The following is a 25,613-nucleotide window of genomic DNA, read 5'->3' on the forward strand; positions in this document are numbered from 1 at the left end:
TAGTTTTGTGTTTATGTGAAGGGTAGAGGAGTAAACCCATCATCCATCGAGTTTCGAATTATGCACCACTAGCTCTAGGGATCTCAGTTTTTTTGGTAAAAGAATCAAGGTAGTTTTTAACCTGCACAACTAGGGGTGTCAATGATACGGTTCCTGCGGTTATTTTAGAAAATTTAGACTGTATCAATTTTTTGGTTATTTTATTTTGTAGAACCAGAATTAGACTTTGCGAAATCGTCTCATCATGTCAGTTTCTCTTTGGTATCGGTACGATTTGGTTAATTTTTGGGGGTTTTTTTTTTTTTTGGTTAAAAAAAGAACATTATGTTATAGTCATTGGTAAAAGTTAAAAGATATGATATGATGCATACTTCTGTAGGACTTTGACACAATTCTTTACTCATTTTTACTGTTTAAAAGGTGGTTAATCTAGAAAATATGAAAGACGACAAGAATAAAAATTGATTACACTGTTTTACGATAGTGTAAAACATGTTAAACAAAAACAAAAAGTATGACTTAGATCGCACGAGGGGGCAAAATTCAATCAAGATGGGACTCAAGAATTGAGTTTATTAAGATTTGAGTATCCAATAAGAGATTTAAAATCATATGAGGGGAAAGACATCTTAATACTTTGTAGCTTTCTATCTAAGATCGTTGGAATACCTTGTAGCTTACAAACTAATTACTACTTGAGATACTGGAACTAATTTAATTTTAATAGAAATAATATAATAGGTTTCAAGAGTTGGAACTTTAGGTGTTAATTATATTGTTGACTTGTAGTCATTGTCATCATCCTGAGCCCAAGGTGAAATTTTTTCATTATATTTAAATTTAATATATAGAATATATTTAACACATATAAACTTATTCGGTAATTTTCGATTTATTTTTATAAAATTAAAAACCAATCTAATTATTCGGTACGCTTATAAATTTATATAAAAACCGTCGATTTTATTAAAAGAAACCTAAAATTCAGTTCGGTTCGGTATGGTACAATTCGGTCGGTTAAGTCGGTTTTTCAAAAACCATTGACACCCCTATACTGCACAAGCACTTTATAGGTGGTGTTGCATTCAGATTAAATGCAGTATTAGGTTTTTTAATTTTTTAATTTTTTATGTCTACCCACTTCAGAACAACTTAACTCTAGACATTTATGTTTGAAACTAGACAAATATGGATGAACTTCAAATAAAAATATTTGAATTTCAATCTTATGAAACTTCAGACTTTTTGTTTGGCGTTAGGCTTTGTCAAGATTAACTTTAGACATTACACGTCTGACGTTATTTCAAAGTATGTAGATTTGCAAAAAATTATAAACTAATGGCATCAACTTAAATATTAACACCAAAAAATGATATTTAGTGATCCATATCTGCTTTGGGGCTAGACTAATCAGGATTTAGGCATGCACGTTTCATTTTGGGGTTAAAGTGTTTCCTATTAATGGTGATTTTATTTTTACAGTTTGAATCTAAACTTCTAATTAAGGATAGATGAATATTCACCGTCCCATTCTAACCTTTAGTGGTAAGTAGAGTACTAGTTGTTAGCCCTCTATATTTCCTTTTGCAAGAATAGAAATAATAGCTGTCTGAACGCAAACTGCACATAATAGTATTAGGAGACAAAAAAAGAACTTCAAAAATATGTTGTAGAATAAAAGAACAAGCTGGTGCACATGAAACAGTATTAATTATTCTCCTTAACTGGAAAAACCACGAGCTTAATTGCTGGATAACGAAGCATCTTGCTGTAAGCTGGAATCCATTATTTCATGCTCCCTCCGGATTAAAAAAAGAGTTCACTTAGCCTTTTTTTCTTAGATAAAAAAAAGAGTTCACTTAGCAAATCAAGAAAGAATTAACCTTGTTTTTCCATATTTGCCCCTATTAAGTGTTTTATGATCAAATCTCAATATTTATTTAATTAGGGGTAGGTTAGACAAATTACCTATTTTTGTCTAGGAGTTAATATTTTCTTAAGGGGTGTGCAAATGGCTAAGTGGACTCTTTTTTTGATCCGGAGGGAGTACTAATTAAAGATTGTTGAGTAATGGATTGCTCATCTAAAAAATTATCTATTCTTGCATAAATATTTTTGGTTGATGCAGTGTTGGAAATCAAGAATTTTTGTCTGCTTTAATGCTATGTTAAAATTGTATGGATTTTTTCATCTAAAACTTAAACGGTTCGATAAGACTCTTTTATTACTAAAACTAATTTTAGATGCCTATTCTTTTTTAATGCGATATCAAGTTTGGACAATGGATGTCAAATTAAAATTCCATATATGGAAATTATAACCAAGAGAAATCCACAATGAATTGCCACTTGCCAGCTCCTTTTCAACCGACCAACAACACTTCCAATCCCATGGACCAAAATAAAAGAAAGGCAAGAATATAATAATAATAATAATAATAATAAATTATTATTATTATTATTATTATTATTACCATTTATATATTATGAATTTGTTTTTCACTATAATAATGAAGGTATATCAATAATATAGCATTCACTATAATGTTACGCGTGACTTTAGGTCTATCAAACTATCTCAATCGATCTTTTCTTATTTTATTCTCAATCCGTGCTACTTACGCCTTCTGGAACCTGTAATATGCACATGCACCACGTGCTATAGTATAATTTTGTGTAGATGATCTTGTTGGTTATTTCATATGGTTTCATTTAGGACTATCCTAAGCTTTAGATTTGAATAGTGGGTAATTGTAATTGACTTCATGATTCAGCTTGAATGCATAATTAGTCACAAGTCACAACATGAGGAAATGATGCTAAGTTCTAGATAGAATAAAATTCAAAGTTGAAAACTCCAATTAAAAAGGTATTCTAGGGTCCTTTTAATATCTAGAAGAAACTAATATCTCTTTTAAAATAAATTAAAAAATACACGTAATATGCTCTTTTATTCTTTTGAAAAAGAAACAAAAGACATAAACTTTTAAGTCCACTGCCACTAAGTAACCATTCAAAAATGAAATAAAGAAAAATCATAAAGGTGGAGTCAAAATTAGTGTGTTTTTAAATTTATGTTAAATCATTGGGTTTAATGTTTGGAATCTTTATACAAATAGTCGGTCGAACTTACTGTTTACTTTTTCTAGTCGATATACATAGATTTTACACAGTTTATACACATACTATACATATATTAAAAATCTGAAATTTTTAATTTAAGTGATTGAGTGGACGGATATTTAGATTAATTCTTTTTAATGGAATTTTGATGGGATCGTCTATTTATCTTATATTAAATAAAAATAACAACTTTTTGAATGAATTGCCACTTGTCAGCTCCTTTTCAACCAACCAACAACACTCCCAACTAGTGGTATCAATGGTGCAGTTCGGGCGGTTATTTTATAAAATGTATATTACCAATTTTTCAGTTATTTGATTTTGTAGAATCAAAATTAGACTTTTCGAAACCGTCTCATCGTCTCGATCTTTCTTTAGTATCAGTACGGTTCAGTTAATTTTCAATTTTTTTAAAAAAGAACATCATGTTATAGTCAGTAGTAAAAGTTAAAGACACGATATCGTGCATACTTCTATAGAACTTTGGCAAAAACACTCTAGACATTTTTACTATTTAAAGGGTGATGAATCAAGAAAACATGAAAGACGACAAGAATAAAAATTGATCCCACTATTTTACGATAGTGTAAAACAATGTTAAGCAAAGACAAAAAGTATAATTTAAATCACACAAGGGGGCAAAAATCAATCAAGATGGGACTTAAGAACAGAGTCTACTAAGATTAAGTATCCAATAAGATAAATTTAAAATCATACGAGAAGAAAAATATCTAATACTTTGTAGCTTTCTATCCAAGATCGTTGGAATACCTTGTAGCTTACAAACTAGATACTACTCAAGATGCTAGAACTAATTCATTTTTTTGCGCGGATTGCGCTTCTTTTGGGGTGATCTTTAATTTTTTTCCCCTCAAATTGGTGGTCTTTAATTTTTGCCCTTTGCCTAATACCCCGAGGTTCTGGGTTCAAACCCCAGCTTAGTAAAAAAAAAAAAAAGGAATTTCGCAAGGAAGAATTTTAAGGCAGAATTTTGCTTGCCCAAAACTCTACCTTAAGGTAGAGTTTGCTAAGGCATAGTTTGCTTGCAAAACTCGACCTTAAGGCATAGTTTGCAGGCAAACTCTGCCCCATCAGGCATAATTTGCCTGCAAACTCTGCTCGATGGGGCAGAGTTTGTAGGCAACCTCTGCCTAGCGATTTTTTTTTTTAAAATTTTAGCCTGAGCAGGGGTTAGAACCCGGAACCCTGAGGTTTTAGGCGAGTTAAATACATTCATTTTGATGGGCAAATTAAAGACCACCCCAAAATAATTACTGCGAATTGCCCGAACTAATTTAATTTCAATAGGAGTAGTATAATAGGTTTCAGCGTTGGAACTTTAGGTGCTAATTATGTTGCCGGCTTGTAGTCGTTTTCATATTTAAATTTACTATATAGAATATATTTTACACATATAAACTTATTCGGTACGGTTCGATATTTTTTCGGTTTATTTTTATACAATTAAAACCAGCCTAATTATTCGGTATGGTCATAAATTAATATAAAAGTCGTTGGTTTATTAATGAAACCTAAAAATCGGTTCGGTCGGTTAAGTCAGGTTTTTCAAAACTATTGACACCCCTACTCCCAACCCAATGGACCAAAATAAAAGTAAGACAAGAATATAATAATAATAATAAAATAAAAATGAAAAAAAATACTCCATAATAATTGAAGTTCTCGATATTTTTACTGACATATATAAATGATAATATTAAAGTACTCCTAGAAAAGCATATGTTCAAAATCAACGTACTAACGAGATTAAAATCTATTTCCAACTAGTAGATATTATACATATGGGTCTTTTTCTTCCATTATGTCATAACTCTAGTTAAGTTTGCATGATTCTAATAAATTGTAGGTCTTTTAAGATAATATTATTACATGTGATTTCAGCTTTATCTCATCCCTTTTAATACCTTCATTCATTGTAGTTTCACACCTACAAACCGATCACTAATATTTTCACGCATTATTATTATTGTTACCATTTTTATATTGTGAATTTGTTTTTCACAACTATAATAATGAAGGTATATTAATAATATGTCCATTTACTGTAGTTTTACTCGTGACTTTAGGTCCATCAAATTAACTCAATCGATCTTTTCTTATTCTATTTTCAATGTGTACTACTTACACCTTCTGATACATGTACATGCACCGCATGCTATAGTATAATTTTGTGTAGATGATCTGATTAGTTATTCATGTGGTCTGTATTTCATTTAGGACTATCCTAAGGTTTAGAGTTGAATAGTGGGTAATTTTAATTGACTTCATTATTAAGTCTGAATGCATAGCTAGTCTAACTTCTAGATAGAATAAAATTCAAAGTTGAAAACTCCAATTAATAAGGTATTCTAGGATCCTTTTAACATCTAGAAGAAACCAAAATCTCTTTTTAAAAAATTACAAAATACCCGTAATATGCTCTTTTATTCTTTTGAAAAAGAAACAAAAGCCAGAAACTTTTAAGTCCACTCCCACTAAGAAACCATTCAAAAATGAAATAAAGAAAAATCATAAAGGTGAAGTCAAAATTAGTGTGTTTTTAAATTTTATTTTAAATCATTTGGTCTAATGTTTGGGATCTTTATACAAATAATCGGTCGAATTTATTGTTCACTTTTTGTAGTCAGTATATATAAATTATACGCTAATTATACACGGTCTTACACATATTATATATAATCTATATATATAATAAATATATCCGTTAGCTATTTCTAATTTTAGCAGTTAAGTAGATGAATATTTAGATTAATTCTTTTTAATGGGATCATCTATAAATTTTATATCGGAAAAGGGCCTAAAATACCCTCAAACTATTGAAAATGGAGTAAAAATACCCTCCATCCACCTTTCAGCCCCCAAATACCCTTACCATCCACCTATTGGGTCTAAAATACCCCTATTGCTAACAGAATATTCTGGTCAAACACGTGGCATTTTTTTATTGGTTGGCTTATAAAATTAATTAAACTAATTGACCAGATAACCCAAGTGCCCCCCACCCCCTACCCCCTACCCCCCCCCCCGGTGAATTTTTTTTTTTTTTTGAAAAAAAAGTTGACATTTTTTTTGCACCCCACCCCGCACCCCTACCCCCCCCCCCCACGCAAAAAAAATTAATATTTTTGAAAAAAAAAAATTTGACGTTTTTTTGGGTTTTTTTAGCTGGGAGGGGAGGGGGGCGTAGGGGGGGGGGTGCAGGGTGGAAAAAAAGTCAACTTGTGCCTTTTAGATTTTGGGGGGGTGGAGGGGGGGGGGTGCGGGGGAGGTGTAGGGTGCGGGGGAGGTGTAGGGTGCGGGGTGGGGTGCAAAAAAAATATTGTAGTCTACACTTGTGCCTTTTAGATTTTTGGTTGAAAATATACTATGTTTTTTAGGGTGAGATATTTTTTTTTTTGGTAACTCAATTACATTAGACATTTTAATTTATCAAGACATTTCACAGTACTTGTGCTTTTTACTAGGAAGTTGAGAAGCGTAACAATATTTTTTTTGCACCCCACCCCGCACCCTACACCTCCCCCCCCCCTCCCAGTTGAAAAAAAAAGTTGACTTTTTTTTCCACCCCGCACCCTCCCCCTCCCCCCACCCCCCAAACCCCGCACCCTACGTCCCCCTCCCCTCCCAGCTAAAAAAACCCAAAAAAAAACGTCAAAACTTTTTTTTTCAAAAATATTAATTTTTTTTGCGTCGGGGGGGGGGGGTAGGGGTGCGGGGTAGGGTGCGGGGTGGAGTGCAAAAAAAAATGTCAACTTTTTTTTCAATTTTTTTTTTCACGGGGGGGGGGGGGGTCGGGTCGGGGGGTGGGGGGCACCATCTGGTCAATATTGCAAAAGTTAATTAGTTTAATTAATTTTATAATCCAACAAATAGAAAAATGACACGTGTTTAATGAAAAGATTCTGTTAGTGATAAGGGTATTTTAGACCCAATAGGTGGTGATAAGGGTATTTTAGACCCAATAGGTGGATGATAAGGGTATTTGGAGGCTGAAAGATGGATGATAAGGGTATTTGGAGGCTCAATTTTCAATAGTTCGAGGATATTTTAGGCCCTTTTCCGATTTTATATTAAATAAGAATACCAACTGTTTGACAATGGAAAACTTAACCTCTGATTTGGTTAAAAATAACAAAGAAGTGACACCAAGATCTTAACTATCAATTACTTTCATATGAAACCAAACAAATATATAAATACCTTGTGGTTCATATCTAGAACTACTTTTTATTTGTTTATTGCTCAATTATTGATGTAGATCTCTCCTTAGGTTTGTGTGAGTCTAAAAAGGAGGACCAATGACTTGTTGAAAAGGAATATTACAGTAATTGCCCATCAAGCATAAAGAATACTTAATATTTAATCATGTAGTGTCTTAAATTTTTATAATATTTCCTTTATTAAAAGATGCCAGTTTTTGTTCTGTATGTCTCAGAATGTTTTTTACCCAATTAATTAACAGATAATCAATTTCTTTGACGCTTTACTACTCACCATATACCTTTTCAACAAACAAAAACCTTAAAGCTGGTCCTCTATTTACACTGTATAAATAATTTATTTTCCAAAGCCACTCCAATTTTCAGTATATAATTATATTCAATTTCCACTTTAAATAACTTTTATTCAACTAATTTACTCATTCAAACACCTACTAAATGTTACTCCCATCATTTTAGTGAATTCCTGATTTTCTAATGTACTAATTATGAAATGGTAGATATCAAAATATTAGGACGGCAAATGGACGTATTGGACTGAATCTGTGCGGGTTAAAGTAGATTGAATTAACAAAATAGGTAATTGTCCAACCCCGTTCAAAATTTACATAGACAAAGATGAGTTAGGTCAAGATGAGCTAAATAATGGCTCATAGCCTAACTCGCTCTACTTAACCCATCATTTTTACAATTTCAAACTTATGTTCCATGACTCCACCAATATAAGACTCTTTTAACATAAATAAAATGGTGATTCAAATTTGTTATTCACTACAAGAAAGTATAGAAATGGCAATAAAAAATTTAATATTTGGCAACAACTTAGTTTTATTGTTGGCAAAGAATTTAATTTTGTTGTCATAGTATTGATTATTGTTGCAAAAAGTACTTTTGGCAAAAAAAAAAAAAAAATTGTTGCACGTTGTTGCAATAACAGCCGTTGGGAAAAGTCTATGTAACAAAAAAAAAGTTTTTGTTGCCAAAAGTACTTTTTGCAACAATAATCAATCTATGGCAATAAAAATAATTTTGTTGCCAAATATATTTTTTCTTGTAGTGATTGTTAGACATTAAGACCAAACAGGCAGTACAATATCAAAAACACATTTGTATAGGGTAAGATTAAACATTTTCATGAGTCAAGGTTGGACATTACCGTGTGATCATTTAGACTACTGACTTTTGATGAGTTAACTTGAGCATAATTCATAACCCTAATCAATCTATTATCAGAATCACTAAACCTCTTATAACTTGAGCGGTTAAGCGGGTTAGATAAGTTTGACTGTACTTTCACCTAATTCACTAATGTTAATGACCGAAATGTACCAAATAATAATGAAAAAGATGATTTCAACAGTTAGACTTTTCTTTGATATATATTCTCTATTCCTAATTATTGTTTTCTAAAAAATACTAAAAAGAATAGACAAAGAATTCAAATATTCTTGCCGATGTATTTTGACATCGCGCATTAATTTTACCACCCAAAGAAAATACTAATAAATCTGATAGGCTTAAACCTTTATTGACATTTTCCTACATAAATTTTATTGAAAGTGGCCACATGAAGCACAATCATGTCCATGAATATGTTAAAGGCCCTTAAAATAGCAAATGTTAATTACCAAATCAAGAAAAGAGTGTCCTTCACCCCCCCCCCCCCCCCCACCCCTTCACACCCCCAACCCCACCCCTCCTTTTTTTTTTTTTTTTTGTTTAAAAAACAAGATTGATCATTAGCAGGTACAGGTTAGTACAATGTGGTCAGTTTCACTAAATTGCACATGAATTGTAGTTGTGGGATTTGTCTTTGTGCTCAACTCAGCTAAAGCTGTGGACAGCTACTTTACAAATCAAATTTAGGGTCCCACTCCTCACTCATTGATCCATCTCATCACCACCAAATCTAACGGTCCATATTTGAACATTACAATAATATATTATAGTATAAGAAAATAATTTATTGCTAAGGTAGATTTATCGTACGCTTCCGTATTCTGACAACTTTTGCTTCTGAGAAAGAGTAGTTAGATGGGAGAATTTTACTGCCACTAAATTTTTTCTAAAATGTTTATTGGGCTTAGCAAATCTTTTTTAAAAGCTTACCATTAATAGAAAATATAATTCTCCTGAATGTAATTTAAGTGGCAACTTCTCTTAGATACGAAATTTGGATCTTTTTTTAAAAAAAAATTATGATTTAAAATAAATCTTAAATAATCGCGTGACTATAAATCATTCATTAAGAGTAAATTAATATTTAAATTTATATTATTTTAAATATAAAATATGATATTCTTTTTTCGAATAGATTAAAAAGGAAATATGTCAAAATTGAGATTGAGAGAGTAAAAATATGTTGCCGGAATGTACTCTCTCCATTTTCATTTAATTGTCATATTTATAAAAAAAAAATTGTATTCAAATACTTATCATCTTTAAAAAAAAAAAAACCAATGGTTTAGTGTCGCATCTTCTGGATTACGCTTATTTGCAAGAAAAAATATGCCTTATAGCCTTGATATCTTATTTAGTAAGAAGAAATTAATGTAACTAAACATTAAAATTTTAATAAAGATAATTAATCGATATACTATTCTTATCTTATTACTCTCTCCGTCCCAATTAAGTGTCTTAGTTTGACTGGCATGAAGCTTAAGAAATAAAGGGAGACTTTTGAATTTTGTGATCTTAAATTAAAGAAGTGTATAGTACTTTAAATCTTGTGGTCTTAAACTAATTATGTAAAATGTTGAAATTGGAAAACTTACTAAATATAGAAAGAGCCACTTTTTTTAGAACAAACAAAAAAAATAAAAAATAAGACACTTAAATTGAGACGGAGGGAGTATTATTTACTTAAAAAGCGCGTACAAAACTTATGCTGACAATTAAATGGAAACATGGCAGTAAACATTTGAAAAGGGTGGCAAAAGAAATACAGTCAAATCTCTTTATAACAATTTCGTTTGTTTCAATTTTTTTTACTTTTGTAGCGATTGATTTTTATAAATTTATAACAAACTTTGACATTTAAACCTTAGTATGCTATTATAGCTAAAAAGATGTAAAAATCTAATTTTCATTTTAATGTTATAAAAAGGAACAAAATTATGTAAATAAAAAATTGTAGAAGTATTTATATTTCAGTAATTCAAAATTAAAGAAAGCTAATACATCATTAATAAATTTTGACCACCTTTACAAGATGAAGAACTTTTATCTAATGAATATAAATATGAGTAATTAAGTTGTGGAACAATTAGTAATGATGATAAATTTTTGAATATATACAAATAAAAAGATTAAAAGTGCAGAATTTAATTAATTAAAAATTTAATGTGCTTAATTAAATATTTATAACAACAACAACATACTGAGTACAATCTCACAAGTGGGGTCTGGGAGGGTAGGATGTGCGGACCTTACTCCTACTTGTGTGGGGTAGAGAGGTTGTTTCCGATAGGCACTCGGCCCAAAAGAAATGTAACTGACGTAGGACTGTAAGAAAAATGAGACAATAAATAGCAATATACAAAACAAGTGCAACAACATATATTAATACACATTGGAGAAAAAGAAACCATGCAATACATAAATCATACTACTAAAAGTACGACGATACTCAACTACCTGCCAACCTTTTACCATAATCATTGACCTCCGTTCAGCTAGCTGAAGATGTGTCATGTCCCGTCTAATCACCTTCCTTAGTCCTTCTTTGGTCTGCCTCTACCTCTCCTAACTTTTGCTACAGTCAACATCTGACACCTCCTTACTGGCGCATCATCACACCTCTTCTTCACATGTCCGAACCATCTCAGCTTCCTTTCCCCCATCTCATCCGCCAAGGAGGCTACGTTCACCTTACCCCGTATAATTTTGTTCCTAATCATATCCCTCTTAGTATGCCCATATATCCACATGAACATTCTCATCTAAATGTGGGCCTTCTAGACTGGCCAACACTCTGTACCACAATAATGTTGGTTTAACCACCACTCTGTAGAACTTACCTTTAAGTCTTGGTGACACCTTCTTATCGCACAACGCTCCAGAGTCGAGCCTTCATTTCATCAATCCTCTTCAATACGATGTGCGACATCATCATCATCATCATCAATGGCCCGGTCTCCTTGAATTATGGACCCAATATACTTTAATCTTTCTTTCTTGGGTATGACTAGTGCATCAATCTTCACTTCTACCTCCACTGTATGCATTACGTCGCTGAACTTGCACTCCGGGTGCTCTGTTTTAGTTTTGCTTAATCTGAAACATTAGACTCTAGGGCCTTTCTCCAAACTTTTAGTCTATCATTAACACGCGTCTCGTCAATCAATACTATCTCATCTGTGAATAACATACATCAATACCCCTCCCTTTGCATATGCCATGTCAATTCGTCCATCACTAAAGTAAGAAAGGAACGGGCTAAGGGCTGATCCTTGGTAATTGGTGCAACCCCATCACGACTGAGAAGTGTTCTGAGTTATCTCCCACTGTCCTAACTCGGGCTCTAGTCCCATCGTACATGTCCTTAATAACCCAAATGTAAGGCACATGTACACCTTTACACTCCAAACATCTTCAAATGACCTCTTAAGAACTTTATCATATGTCTTTTATAGGTTAATGAACACCATGAATAATTCCCTCTTCTCGTCCCTATATTACTCTAACAATCTTCTTAAAAGTAAATTAAAAGTTATAAATAATTGACAAATTAAAAGTGCGATTAACTTTTTAAAAAATATATATAATTAAAATTAAATTTATAAAGAATGACAAAATCAATTTATCCATGTCAGCAAAGTTTGACTATTAAGACACAAGAGGTGTAAATGATGGTTTCCATAAGTTACATGTACACTCTCTCTCTTACAAAAAGGTAACGCCATTATTTTATTATTTGAAAGAAAAGAGAGAGAGAGAAAGTAAAGGTAAGAGAATATAGACACACACAAACAACATGTACAATTATGAGTATACTCTAATCAACACAAGTATTCCTTCCGTTTTAAATTACGTGAACCTTTTCAGATTATCAGGATCAAATTTTATAATTTTGACTTTAAATTTTGATATGGAGTTTTTAAGTTTGTAAAAATAAATTTTATATATTTAGAAACTACATTAAAAATATGATAAGTCATGATAATTTATAATTCAAATAATTTAGAAATAATGTAAGAAAAATATGATCAAAATAACATCTCGTACACTCCTCATATAGTAATAGATTCATATAAATTGAAACAGAGGGAGTATAAATTAACGGAAATAAAAAAGTAAACAGATGTAAATACACAAAATTGAATACTATATGTATATAATAATTTCAAGAAATGCAATAAAAAATAAATGGTAAATGACACCGACCGCCAACCAAAACAAATTCATTGTTGGAGACTTTTCTTCTCTGCAGGCCACCAAAATAGACTACCCCCCCCCCCCCCCCGGCACCCCCACCCCCTCTTGTAGTTCTCTTTCCTTTTTCCTCAAATTTCTCTTTGAAATTCTTCAGTTTCACTTAAGTTTCAACTTTCATAACTTGCTTTTTTTGGTTCTTGTTTTTGTTCATAAGAAGATACAATTTTGGCTTTCTTGGTTGTGGGATTGTTGGTTGAGCTGAATTTTTTGAGGTATGAATGTGTAAAGATTGAATTTTTAGTGTGTTGGATCTTTGATTATGAAGTTGTGTGTCAGACTTGTCTTTTAAGTTTTATTTGTTTATAAGAAGATACCCTTTTGTCTTTCTTGGTTGTGAGATTATTGGTACTTTGGTAGAGCTGAATTTTTGAGGTAGAGCTGAATGTGTAAAGATTGAATTTTGAGTTTCTTGGATCTTTGATTATGAAGTTGTTTTTTCAGACCTGTTTTTTTTTTTTTATTCTTGTTTGTTCATAAGAAGATACCCTTTTGGCTTTCTTGGTTGTGGGATTGTTGTTTGAGCTGAACATTTGAGGTAGAGCTGAATGTGTAAAGATTGAATTTTGAGTGTGTTGGATCTTTGATTGTGAACTTTTTGAGTTTTATTTGTTTATAAGAAGATGCCCTTTTGGCCTTTTTGGTTGTGGGATTATTGTTTGAGCTGAATTTTTGTGGTGTTGTTGAAATTTTGAGGTGTAAATTAGTAAAGATTGAAATTTTGAGGTGTTTGTTAGATCTTTGATTATGAAGTTGAGTTTCAGACCTGTTTCTTAATTTTTATTTGTTTGTAAGAAGATACTCTTTTGGCCTTTGGTTGCGGGGTTGTTATTAGTTGAGCTGAAAATTTGAGGTGTAAATGAGTAAAGATTGAATTTTTAGTTTGTTGGATCTTTGATTATGAAATGTTTGAGTCAATGTGCAGCCTGATTCTTGGAATAAAGTTTCTTGTTGGGTTTAAATTTTGACGGTGCCGACTGAAAATGTTTTTGTTGTTTCTGATGTTTTGTTCTTCTGTTGAGCTTTTCCTATGTTTCCAACTTTCCCTTTGTTTCTTGGACTGTAGAATTTCGCCTATAAAAAGTTGTAGAGATATGATAAGCAAAGTTTTCTTGAATTCTTGGATTTTTACTTAGATTCACCAAAATCATACTGGGTATTTCGATTTTCAGGTGAAATGAATACCATATAAAAGATTTGTTCAAATGCTTTGTTTTGTGTGTTTTATTTATGCAATTTGTTGCCTTATCATATATATATGCAATTTGTTGGACTCAAAATGGATGATTATCTTATAGTAAAGAGGATAGCAAACTGGTACTTCTTTATGGAATTCTATTATATTAATCTTGGCCAATGGAGAAATGTTTAGTTTCATTATGGTACGCTTGAATTCATTTACTACAGGGCTTATTATTATATATATAGTCACTACCTGCTTGCCGTGAAGAGCGAAAATGTCGATGTCGGGAGGAGGTACGCAGAACAGCTTAAGAAAAACCCTTGGAGCACTCAAGGATACAACCACTGTCAATTTAGCTAAAATTAATAGTGGCTATAAGGTAATGATGTTTATTTTTGGGCTTTTTTCATCTTTGGCACATTGGCCGAAATTAACTACGGGCGCTAGCCAAAATATACAAAACCTATACACTGATTACGTATATTTGTGTATACAATATTTATATTTATATTTAATATACAAAACCTATACATTTGCTGGCTATGATTTTTTTGAGCGGTCCAAATATGCAATCATCCCTCTATTTTTGCCACTTGTTCTCGTTCTACGTCCATTTTGAGTGCTCTCTTGATACCTGTTTTCTTGATGTTCTTCAGGAATTGGATATTGCTATAGTTAAGGCAACAAATCATGTTGAACAGCCAGCAAAAGAGAAGTACATAAGAGGTAAAGCATCAGATTGTCATGTTATGGAGATGTAACTTACGGAATTAAAGCAATAAAAGTGCATTCAGAATGGGATTTGATAGAATTTTTTCGATTCTCATTTTCAGCCATTTTTTCTGCCATTTCGGCTACCAGGCCTCGAGCTGATGTTGCATACTGCATTCATGCTCTTGCGAGAAGATTGTCGAAGACACATAATTGGGCGGTATGAATAATAAATTTAATTTGGTAGCACCTTTTCATGAAAGTTAAATTCAAGATACTACTATCATAGTAGTTCTCGAGATACTGATTAGGAAAAGTCCCGTTAGCTTTATCTTTTTCTTTTTTTTCCTTACGTACAACTGCACAAATTACTATAGAGATTCTAAAGATAGACGCCAGAAACAATGGGGTGTTATGAACTGCTATTTCACCTCACAAGGTCCTGAAAATTAAATGAAACTAGGATCTTTCTGGAAAAAAAGTTCAAATCTCTCGAACAATTCCTCCATCAAGGGAAGAGAGAATGTTCATTTTGTTAACTTTTCACTACCTGATCCATTGCCTTCTATTGCCTTGCGCTGCCTATAGTTTCTATATCTGAGAAGCACAATGAATTCAATTCAGTAGCACTTTTTTCATGAAAGGTAAATTCTTGAAAAGTTTGTCCCATATCTGTCAATCCTATTGAACAGGATAAATCAAGGGGTGCTATGAAAGTCTTATCCCTGAGTCCTGCAAAAAAAAAAAAAAAAAACTATGTTCTTCCTGGAAAGTTAATTAAATACCTCGAACAATCCCTCCATTAATGTAGAGAAAAATTAAATTCCTCTTTCCTGTTTTGCAAGGGGCCAGGACATGGGAGGGAATTTTTGTGTAGTGGCCAAGCCTATAAGCTTGCTATTTTGGCTAACTGAGTTACAGTCCCTTAAATCCCACGTTATTACATTAATTGCGCCAAATTATGCAAAGCCAGAAAGTGATATTCATTGATGTTTATCAATACCCAGTTTCGTTAGCTTTCAGGTTTCCGCTATTGGACTGAAGTTAAAAGGATCCACATAATTACCACATTCAAACCAACAACTTCCCTCTAAGAATAATTGCTTTCTATTTTGAGGGTTGAATGAGCTAGGATTCATATGCGCTATACTGCGGTACTCAAGTCCACTACTATGATTCTTATGCAACCCAAGATATGTTGGCAACTTGAAAACCGGAGTTCGCTGCAATCATTTCAAATCCTCCTTTTGTTTCCACTTTGTCAATTTTGAGACAAAATTGGCTATTACGTCTTCTTTGTTTCCACTTTGTCAATTTCGAGACAAAATTGTCTATTACGTCTTCTTTGCCCGAAAACTTTTACATCATCTCCGGTCAAAGAGAGACTACTGTTGACACCCAATTTTGGGTCTCTTCTATCGGCCTAGGCCACAAAGCTAAAGGTACTACTTCATCTATTCATTTTTCTTGAGAAAGATGTAAAAATCTCTTCTTTGATTAAAAGGGACCCTCAAAGGGAACCAGCAGTAGTTTGACCTTTGTGGATCACGAGATGGTTCTCACTTCTTGATTTAGTACTTTTTTCTTGTATAGCATTTGATTACTGGAGCTTCAGCTGGCTTTTATAGAAGTTGATCACGTTTCAACTGCCAATATAGCTGAGAGCTATTATTGTAGAATCTTGGTTGGTCTAAGACACCATCATGGTACACTGTTGGTCTAGGTATCTGATAAACTCAAGTTGGTGTAACCCAATTGGGGCATCAAGGTGGTAATGAATCACAAAAAAAGGGGAGAGGGGTGGGGGGAAGAAACACTCAAAATTGGTGAACTTTAGCCATGTAGGGTTGTTTTTCACCTGAAGGAGCTTACTTTGAGAGAACATTGACATGACTATGGTCCAAGTTTAAAGTATACGACGACATTCCTGCATAGCATCATGATTCAAAGAACGTTGATGCGACTAAGGTCCTATGGAGACCCCATAAAGATCTGGATCGTCTCTCTTGTTCATGTTGCGATCAAATATATTTAAGACCTTATGTTGAGCATATTATGAGACCAATTGTCAACAGTTTTTGTGCTGTGTACTTTGTTTTTCTGGTCTATTGACACATGATAGCCACTGGCCTTAATTTCACTGGTAAAAACAGATAAGATTATAAGCCCATACTTTCTGCAATTAGCTTCAGTTGCAAAGGACTAAGTAGGTGTTTGGACATGAACAGAGTGATATTTGAAAAAAATATATATATAATATTTGAAATTAAGTTGAAAAAATGGTATTTGGTTGTTGAGGTTGTGTTCGGACATGCATTTCACTTGAAAAAAATGTTTGATGTTTTGCGAGGGAATTTTCTTTTTTACTTGAAAAACTTCTTTTCAAGTTTGGCGTGAAAAATTGACATCATGTATAACCAAACAAGTTTTTGAAAAAACTCTTTGCCAAATGGACCCTAAATATTGCCTTGCTTTTGTGAAGGTCTAACTTCTGTGGCCGAGGAATAATGTTGATAATCAAGTGTTGGTTCGAATGTTTTAAGACTCATTTTTCTTTGTTTTCATAATCTTGGTTTCACATCAACTCGTCAAGAATAGAAACTGATTGTGCTTTGAGGACCATTGCTGATTCACCTTTCACTGTTTTTGGTTTACAGGTTGCTCTAAAAACATTGATAGTCATTCACCGTGCTTTAAGAGAGGTGGACCCCACATTCCACGAGGAACTTATTAACTATGGCCGCAGCAGAAATCGCATGCTTAACATGGCTCATTTCAAAGATGACTCTAGTCCAAATGGTATGCATATTATCAACCTTTTTTTTTTTCTTCTGCTGAAAGGAAGTTGTCCATAGTGCTCTCCTTCAATATTTGAAAATTGCTCCGATAAACTCTCTTCAGCATGGGATTACTCTGCTTGGGTGCGTTCGTATGCCTTGTTCCTGGAGGAGAGGCTGGAATGTTTTCGAGCTCTGAAATATGATGTGGAGACCGATCGTCCGGTGAGAGAAACACTTTTTTTAAATCTCTTCCAATAGTTTTAAAGGAATTGTGTTGGATTTTTTTTTTTTTTTTTTTTGTGTATGTATTCGGTTGTTCGGGCAGCTTTCGTGCCCCTCAACTAATCGACCGGGTTGCTAAGGTAATTCTGCCTACCAAGGTTGGAGCAGTCGTACCTAGTGTTGTAGTAGGGATTCGAACTTGGGATCTCCAGTTTGTTACTGCCATATAGCGGGTTGGGCTGAATTTGAGCGGGTTAAAATGGGTTGTGTTAATAAATTAACCCGCCCAAAAGTAACTTGGGCTGGAATGCGCTAAAAAGCGGGTCATAACCCAACCCCCCAATTCTTACTAAGTTTTAATTTCTTTGTTTGTTCGTTTATAATTTTTAGTAACTAATAGAACTATTTTTTTCCCCCTTATAATGACTATATCTAATATATCAAATAAAAAAATGTCTTTTTGAAAGAATTTTGACAAGATTTCTCATGGGTTAATTTGGGCTACGTATCAGCCCAATTTTTGATGGGCTGAGCTAATAAATATTTGGGCGGGTCGGGCAAGTCATGTTTTCACGGGCTAATTTTGCCACCCCTACTCCCATACTAGTTGGGAACTAGATTTGTTGGATATCTAATGGCCTATGTGTGTGGATAGTATTTTGTTTTTGTGCAATGATCGTCATTCAATATTGCGAGGATCCAATTGCTTTCAATACCAATCTTCTTATCTTTAGGTGAAAACATTTTATGTTGGGATTTTCTTATGTTTTTAATACATTTAATGCAGAGAACTAAAGATTTAGACACGCCGGAGTTGCTTGCACAGTTACCGGCCTTGCAGCAACTTTTGTATCGTATTATTGGCTGTCAGGTACGTTATTCTTCATAATCAGTTCAATATGGCTGCTACTTGCTACATGAACAAAAATGTGCTTGATTCAGATGGCATATTCCATTGTGCTTAAATTTATGATCACGAAATTTTCATGCAGCCACAAGGAGCATCTGTTCACAATTTTGTGATTCAGCTAGCACTTTCAATGGTAAGTAATCTGTTCTTCATATATTTATCAGAAACGATTTGCGTATTTATTTCTTCACTGTCTGATTGCTTATTATAATTTTGATAGGTTGCTTCAGAGAGCATTAAAATCTACAACGCCATCAGTGATGGTACAGTCAATTTAGTTGACAAGGTAGGCTTTTCTTTTGCCAATAATATAGATATTCTTATTTCCCCTCAGTAATAACTAATAAAGTTTAACTGATTTATTTTCTCGACAGTTCTTTGAGATGCAACGGAATGATGCTCTTAGGTCTCTGGATATATACCGCAGGGCTGGTCAGCAGGTACCATCTTGAGAGATTATTTTCAGAGCCAGCTAATACAAAACTGCGTGACTTTAGGAATTTAAACACCTTTCCCGATAATTCTCCGTTTATTTTATAGGCGGAGGCGCTTTCAGAGTTTTATGAAATATGTAAAAGTATTGACGTGGGACGTGGCGAGAAATTTATTAAAATTGAGCAGGTATGAGAAAAATTTTCTGGAAAATATATGCGATTTTTTTTGGTCTGATTGCCCTTGTATATGTCTGCCTAATCCTATTTGCATTTTTTTATAATCTAGCCCCCTGCATCATTTTTACAAGCCATGGAGGAGTATGTTAGAGAAGCACCACGAGCTTCTACAATGCGGAAAGATTCGGTAAGAGACTCCTCACACCTTGATAAACGTCAATTATCTCTGGATCGAGCTAGCAAACATAGACGAATATTTTTTTACTTATTTAATTATGTTTAACAAGCCCCTTCACATCAGAACCTCGTTCTTCTACTGTGGCCATGCATGCAAAGATACTTTTTCGGTAACAGTAGCGGTTAGACTTGAATTTGATATGTACAACAGTACAAGTCTGTTTTACACCAATGAGATCTTAAATTTCAGTGCAATTTATTTTTGGGCTTTTTCCATTTTCGGCCCGTTGGCCAAAATTAATTACAGGAGCTGGCCAAAATATACAAAACCTATAGACGGATTATGTATATTATTATATTTATACTTAATATACAAAACCTATACAACTGGCTATTATGTTTTAAAGCAGTCAAAAATTTAATAATCCCTTAATTGTTTTCAACTTCCAGGAACCCAAAGTTATTTTGGCTATTGAGTACAAAAAGGACCCGGAGGTCAAAGATGCCGGTTCCCATTCTCCCCCTCCACCCGAATCTGAAAAGGAACCTGAACCGAAGCCAGAACCTGTTAAAACGGAGGCTCCTCCGGCAGAGCCTGCTGATCTTTTGGTAATAGTTTGAAGACAATATTTCATCTGTAGCCTTTTATCGTATTTAACTTTATGATTGGATATTTGAAGCCTTATATTTTTGTTGTCCGTAGTCTATGGATGATCCTTCTCCAGCTGCTGCAGAACTAGATGAGAAAAATTCTTTGGCTTTAGCTATCATACCAGTTGGTAAGTTTTTAAACTCAATTGCACTATATACCTAGAAATGTTCGAAACTCACCCGTCACGGTCCTCAAGACGGAAATTCTGACTTTTTTCAATTATTATTATTATTATTTGCTATCACAGGCTCTACCAACCCACCGACTTCAACTGGTTCAAATTTTACTAATGGAACTGGCTGGGAATTGGCTCTTGTGGAAGCTCCCAGCTCGAACGAGAGCGCCGCTACTGCTAGTAAATTGGTACAATTACACATCTTTCTCATTTCGCTGGTTTTAAATGGCGCCCATTGACTAGAAAATTGAATAAATTGTATAGTAAGAGACATGATTATAGTCTCACCAATCACCATCTCTAATTTGGGGGCTAACATAATGCATGCAAGTAGAGATAGATGCAACCTCCGTACGATGGGTTCAATTGAACCCGGTGTTTTTGACACGAAATATAGATATACATGTGAAAAATTGATAAATATTGTAATTCTAAACCCATAATTTCGAGAAAAAAAAAAGAATTTTAAAGGTTGAACCTATTAAGTTTAAATCTCGGATCGACATGCAGAAGATTTTGATGCACTGGTGCTTCACATGTATAAGGAGCCATACTTATACGGACGCCAGTGGCGGATGTAGTCTTCTGATACTTTTAACACACAGCATAAATTTCTGTGCAAAACAAATAGTGGATATGAACCCATTCTTAAGTATGTAATGGGTTCAATGTTAAAGAATCTTAAAAATTGAACTCATAAAATTTAAATCCTAGATCTGCCTCTGACTGATACTTCCTGCTTTTGTAAAAACTAGGCTGGAGGACTCGACAAACTTACGCTAGATAGTTTGTATGATGATGCTTTGAGACAAACCAACCAAAACGTGAGCTATAATCCATGGGAACCTGCACCAGCTGCTCCTCCCATGATGCAAAATGTAGGATACGACCCGTTCTACGTCTCCAACATGGTGGCGGCCCCCACGAATGTACAGATGGCAGCCATCGCCAACCAGCAACAGGCTTTCATGTTACAGCAACAACAACAGCAGCAGCAGCAGATGATGATGATGACGACTTACCAACCACAACCGAACGCGAATCCTTTCGCCAACCCTTATGGAGGAAATGCCAATCCATACGGCCCCGGTATGCCTGTACAAACCGCCTATAATCCGTATAATACCGGCCTCATTTGAGCAAAATTCCAAGGGAAGATGTTGCTGTATTCAGCTATTGATTTTGATACTCCAAATAGATTTGTATCAATGCAGGGGGTAGGGAAAAAATTATTTGTTAAATATGTAGGTAGCTTTCTTGGTTCATTCATTATTTGCAAACATCGCGGGCATGCTCAATAATTTTCGACTCATAATTTTTTATCAGTTCTTTTTTTTGTTTTTGTAAGATTTGTGATTGTTGAACACCCGATGTATTGTGAAACAAAATTTGTTTTAGTGATCTGTACATCGTTTGGATATGAAATGGTCTTTTTGTATAGTCTTTTTGTTCCTTCAGGATTTTCTTACTGTCCTCTTTGTATTAACTTTTCGTGGGAAATTAATTTTCCTTTACTTATTATGCATTTTGCAAGACAATGTAATCGCATCATATATACTTGACCAATATAGAATATGAAGCATTTTGTATAGACCTTTGAATTAGTTACAGAATCCCCACGAATAGGATCATACCTTATTTCAGTAGTATTTACAGCACCATCTCCTTTTCTCCTTGTTATAAGTTGTATCGTAATTCAATATTTTCAGTAGTATCATACCTTATTACATTACACTCTGTTTGGATTGTTGTTACCCATCGTTTCATAATATATTGTACTGTGCTGTATTGTACTGTACTGTTTGTAAATATAATGTTTGGATAGATTGTATCGTTTGATGTTATTTAATAACATCTTTTTTGTTTGGATTGACTGTATCGTACTGTATTGTAATTGATAGGTTTACTAAAAATGCCCTAAACTATTGTTAAGATTGAATTTATTAAGTTTATAATGCATTGTAAATATATGAATTTAATGCAAATTTTAACAACAATTAATGAAAACAGGTTTATGCAAATTTTAACAAAATTAATGAAAACAGGTTATGGACAAAAAGTAATACATGTAATTGCGAAACAAGAGAAGAAACGTGGGCAAATAAAAATATTACACTAAAATCACAAAAGTTTTTCCACCAAAAAGTAGGAGGAGACAAAGATGAAGAAAGAAAAACGGAGCAGATACAATAAGTTGACGAGGTAGAGGAAGGAAGACTTAGGGCTGGGTAGATAACGTAGGGTAAAGGGTAAAATAAGATTATGAAATATTAAATAAAGATATAATTGGAAAGAGAAATTAGATAATAACGGGATAACACCTAAGCAATTGTTACATAAAATGGGACTTTTATTGTTAGGTAATGACGGAATTTAATAATACGATACAATACATTTTAACTAACAATCAAAACAAACATTGTATTTGTAGTAACAATACGATACAATGGGTAGCAACATTCCAAACATAGTGTTAGTATTTACATCACCTTATCTCCAGTTCTCCTTAGTCGTATCGTAATTCAATATTCTCAGTTTTCATGAATCTCAGAAGTCATGGTAGTCGCGCTAATTTTATCTTTCTTTGTCTGCGGAGAATCTGACTTGATTCACTAGCGAGAAAGTTTTATCAGTTTTTTCATTCATTCAAATCCTGTCTCTCACCGGGTGGGAATGGAAAAAATCATGTTGGGAGCGCCGACTCAAAATGAGCCCAGCAACGCACTATCCGAATTTAATCGGATTTAATGAGGGTACTGAATACTGGATGGAAAATCAAAAAGAACAAAAGGCGGATGCTGGTCAAAAGCTCAAAAAATATAAATTCAAGTGCTCGTTTGTCGATGAGTTCTCTCTAAGTAGCGTTTTTGCAAGTTTATATAAATTGTCGAGTCAATATTTAACTACAATTTTATTTAAAATTATCTTTAAATATCTTTTAACTATAAACTTTTTGCGATTCATGATACTTATTGTACGTAACTTCAAATATCAAAATAACTTTGAAATAATTAAATATATATGTCTGAATTCACGATACAATTTAAATATAGATTCTTTTTTTTTTTTAATCAAAACCTAAAAAAAGTAGATTCTTTATACTCCATCCATCTGCCCTATAAGTCTATTAGAGAAAATAACGTATTTATATATTTAAAAGAATTTAACTTCAAGCATTGCATTTTCTCAATAATAAGATACTTTTATCTTTCTTTGTCTACGGAGAATTTGACTTGATTCACTAGCGAGAAAGTTTTATCAGTTTTTTCATTCATTCAAATCCTGTCTCTCACCGGGTGGGAATGGAAAAAATCATGTTGGGAGCGCTGCCTCAAAATGAGGCCAGCAACGCACTATCCGAATTTAATCGGATTTAATGAGGGTACTGAATACTGGATGGAAAATCAAAAAGAACAAAAGGCGGATGCTGGTCAAAAGCTCAAAAAATATAAATTCAAGTGCTCGTTTGTCGATGAGTTCTCTCTAAGTAGCGTTTTTGCAAGTTTATATAAATTGTCGAGTCAATATTTAACTACAATTTTATTTAAAATTATCTTTAAATATCTTTTAACTATAAACTTTTTGCGATTCATGATACTTATTGTACGTAACTTCAAATATCAAAATAACTTTGAAATAATTAAATATATATGTCTGAATTCACGATACAATTTAAATATAGATTCTTTTTTTTTTTAATCAAAACCTAAAAAAAGTAGATTCTTTATACTCCATCCATCTGCCCTATAAGTCTATTAGAGAAAATAACGTATTTATATATTTAAAAGAATTTAACTTCAAGCATTGCATTTTCTCAATAATAAGATACTTTTATCTTTCTTTGTCTGCGGAGAATTTGACTTGATTCACTAGCGAGAAAGTTTTATCAGTTTTTTCATTCATTCAAATCCTGTCTCTCACCGGGTGGGAATGGAAAAATCCATGTTGGGAGCGCTGCCTCAAAATGAGGCCAGCAACGCACTATCCGAATTTAATCGGATTTAATGAGGGTACTGAATACTGGATGGAAAATCAAAAAGAACAAAAGGCGGATGCTGGTCAAAAGCTCAAAAAATATAAATTCAAGTGCTCGTTTGTCGATGAGTTCTCTCTAAGTAGCGTTTTTGCAAGTTTATATAAATTGTCGAGTCAATATTTAACTACAATTTTATTTAAAATTATCTTTAAATATCTTTTAACTATAAACTTTTTGCGATTCATGATACTTATACGTAACTTCAAATATCAAAATAACTTTGAAATAATTAAATATATATGTCTGAATTCACGATACAATTTAAATATAGATTCTTTTTTTTTTTAATCAAAACCTAAAAAAAGTAGATTCTTTATACTCCATCCATCTGCCCTATAAGTCTATTAGAGAAAATAACGTATTTATATATTTAAAAGAATTTAACTTCAAGCATTGCATTTTCTCAATAATAAGATACTTTTATCTTTCTTTGTCTGCGGAGAATTTGACTTGATTCACTAGCGAGAAAGTTTTATCAGTTTTTTCATTCATTCAAATCCTGTCTCTCACCGGGTGGGAATGGAAAAAATCATGTTGGGAGCGCTGCCTCAAAATGAGGCCAGCAACGCACTATCCGAATTTAATCGGATTTAATGAGGGTACTGAATACTGGATGGAAAATCAAAAAGAACAAAAGGCGGATGCTGGTCAAAAGCTCAAAAAATATAAATTCAAGTGCTCGTTTGTCGATGAGTTCTCTCTAAGTAGCGTTTTTGCAAGTTTATATAAATTGTCGAGTCAATATTTAACTACAATTTTATTTAAAATTATCTTTAAATATCTTTTAACTATAAACTTTTTGCGATTCATGATACTTATTGTACGTAACTTCAAATATCAAAATAACTTTGAAATAATTAAATATATATGTCTGAATTCACGATACAATTTAAATATAGATTCTTTTTTTTTTTAATCAAAACCTAAAAAAAGTAGATTCTTTATACTCCATCCATCTGCCCTATAAGTCTATTAGAGAAAATAACGTATTTATATATTTAAAAGAATTTAACTTCAAGCATTGCATTTTCTCAATAATAAGATACTTTTATCTTTCTTTGTCTGCGGAGAATTTGACTTGATTCACTATCGAGAAAGTTTTATCAGTTTTTTCATTCATTCAAATCCTGTCTCTCACCGGGTGGGAATGGAAAAAATCATGTTGGGAGCGCTGCCTCAAAATGAGGCCAGCAACGCACTATCCGAATTTAATCGGATTTAATGAGGGTACTGAATACTGGATGGAAAATCAAAAAGAACAAAAGGCGGATGCTGGTCAAAAGCTCAAAAAATATAAATTCAAGTGCTCGTTTGTCGATGAGTTCTCTCTAAGTAGCGTTTTTGCAAGTTTATATAAATT

At 33.1% G+C, this 25,613-nt stretch overlaps 1 protein-coding gene across 4 annotated transcripts; it reads left to right on the forward strand.

Moving 5' to 3' along the window:
• The first annotated feature begins 12,832 nt into the window (after window positions 1-12,832).
• Window positions 12,833-21,657, forward strand: LOC132603128 (putative clathrin assembly protein At5g35200). Of its 4 annotated transcripts, none has more exons than XM_060316032.1 (16): window positions 12,833-13,011; window positions 14,204-14,358; window positions 14,636-14,705; window positions 14,813-14,910; window positions 17,348-17,489; window positions 17,592-17,692; window positions 18,480-18,563; window positions 18,685-18,735; window positions 18,823-18,888; window positions 18,977-19,042; window positions 19,143-19,223; window positions 19,323-19,400; window positions 19,841-19,999; window positions 20,094-20,169; window positions 20,290-20,405; window positions 20,973-21,657. In XM_060316032.1, exons 2-16 carry the CDS (start codon window positions 14,254-14,256, stop codon window positions 21,354-21,356), a joined length of 1,677 nt encoding a protein of 558 aa, XP_060172015.1. In that variant the 5' UTR covers window positions 12,833-13,011; window positions 14,204-14,253; the 3' UTR covers window positions 21,357-21,657. The 4 variants fall into 4 exon arrangements, with proteins under 4 accessions (XP_060172015.1, XP_060172018.1, XP_060172017.1 ...); XM_060316035.1 differs by having other exon boundaries at window positions 14,225-14,358; XM_060316034.1 differs by lacking the exon at window positions 12,833-13,011 and adding an exon at window positions 13,147-13,171.
• Window positions 21,658-25,613: the final 3,956 nt, after the last annotated feature.

Source organism: Lycium barbarum, chromosome 7 (genome assembly GCF_019175385.1).
Source record: "Lycium barbarum isolate Lr01 chromosome 7, ASM1917538v2, whole genome shotgun sequence".
NCBI lineage: Eukaryota > Viridiplantae > Streptophyta > Magnoliopsida > Solanales > Solanaceae > Lycium > Lycium barbarum.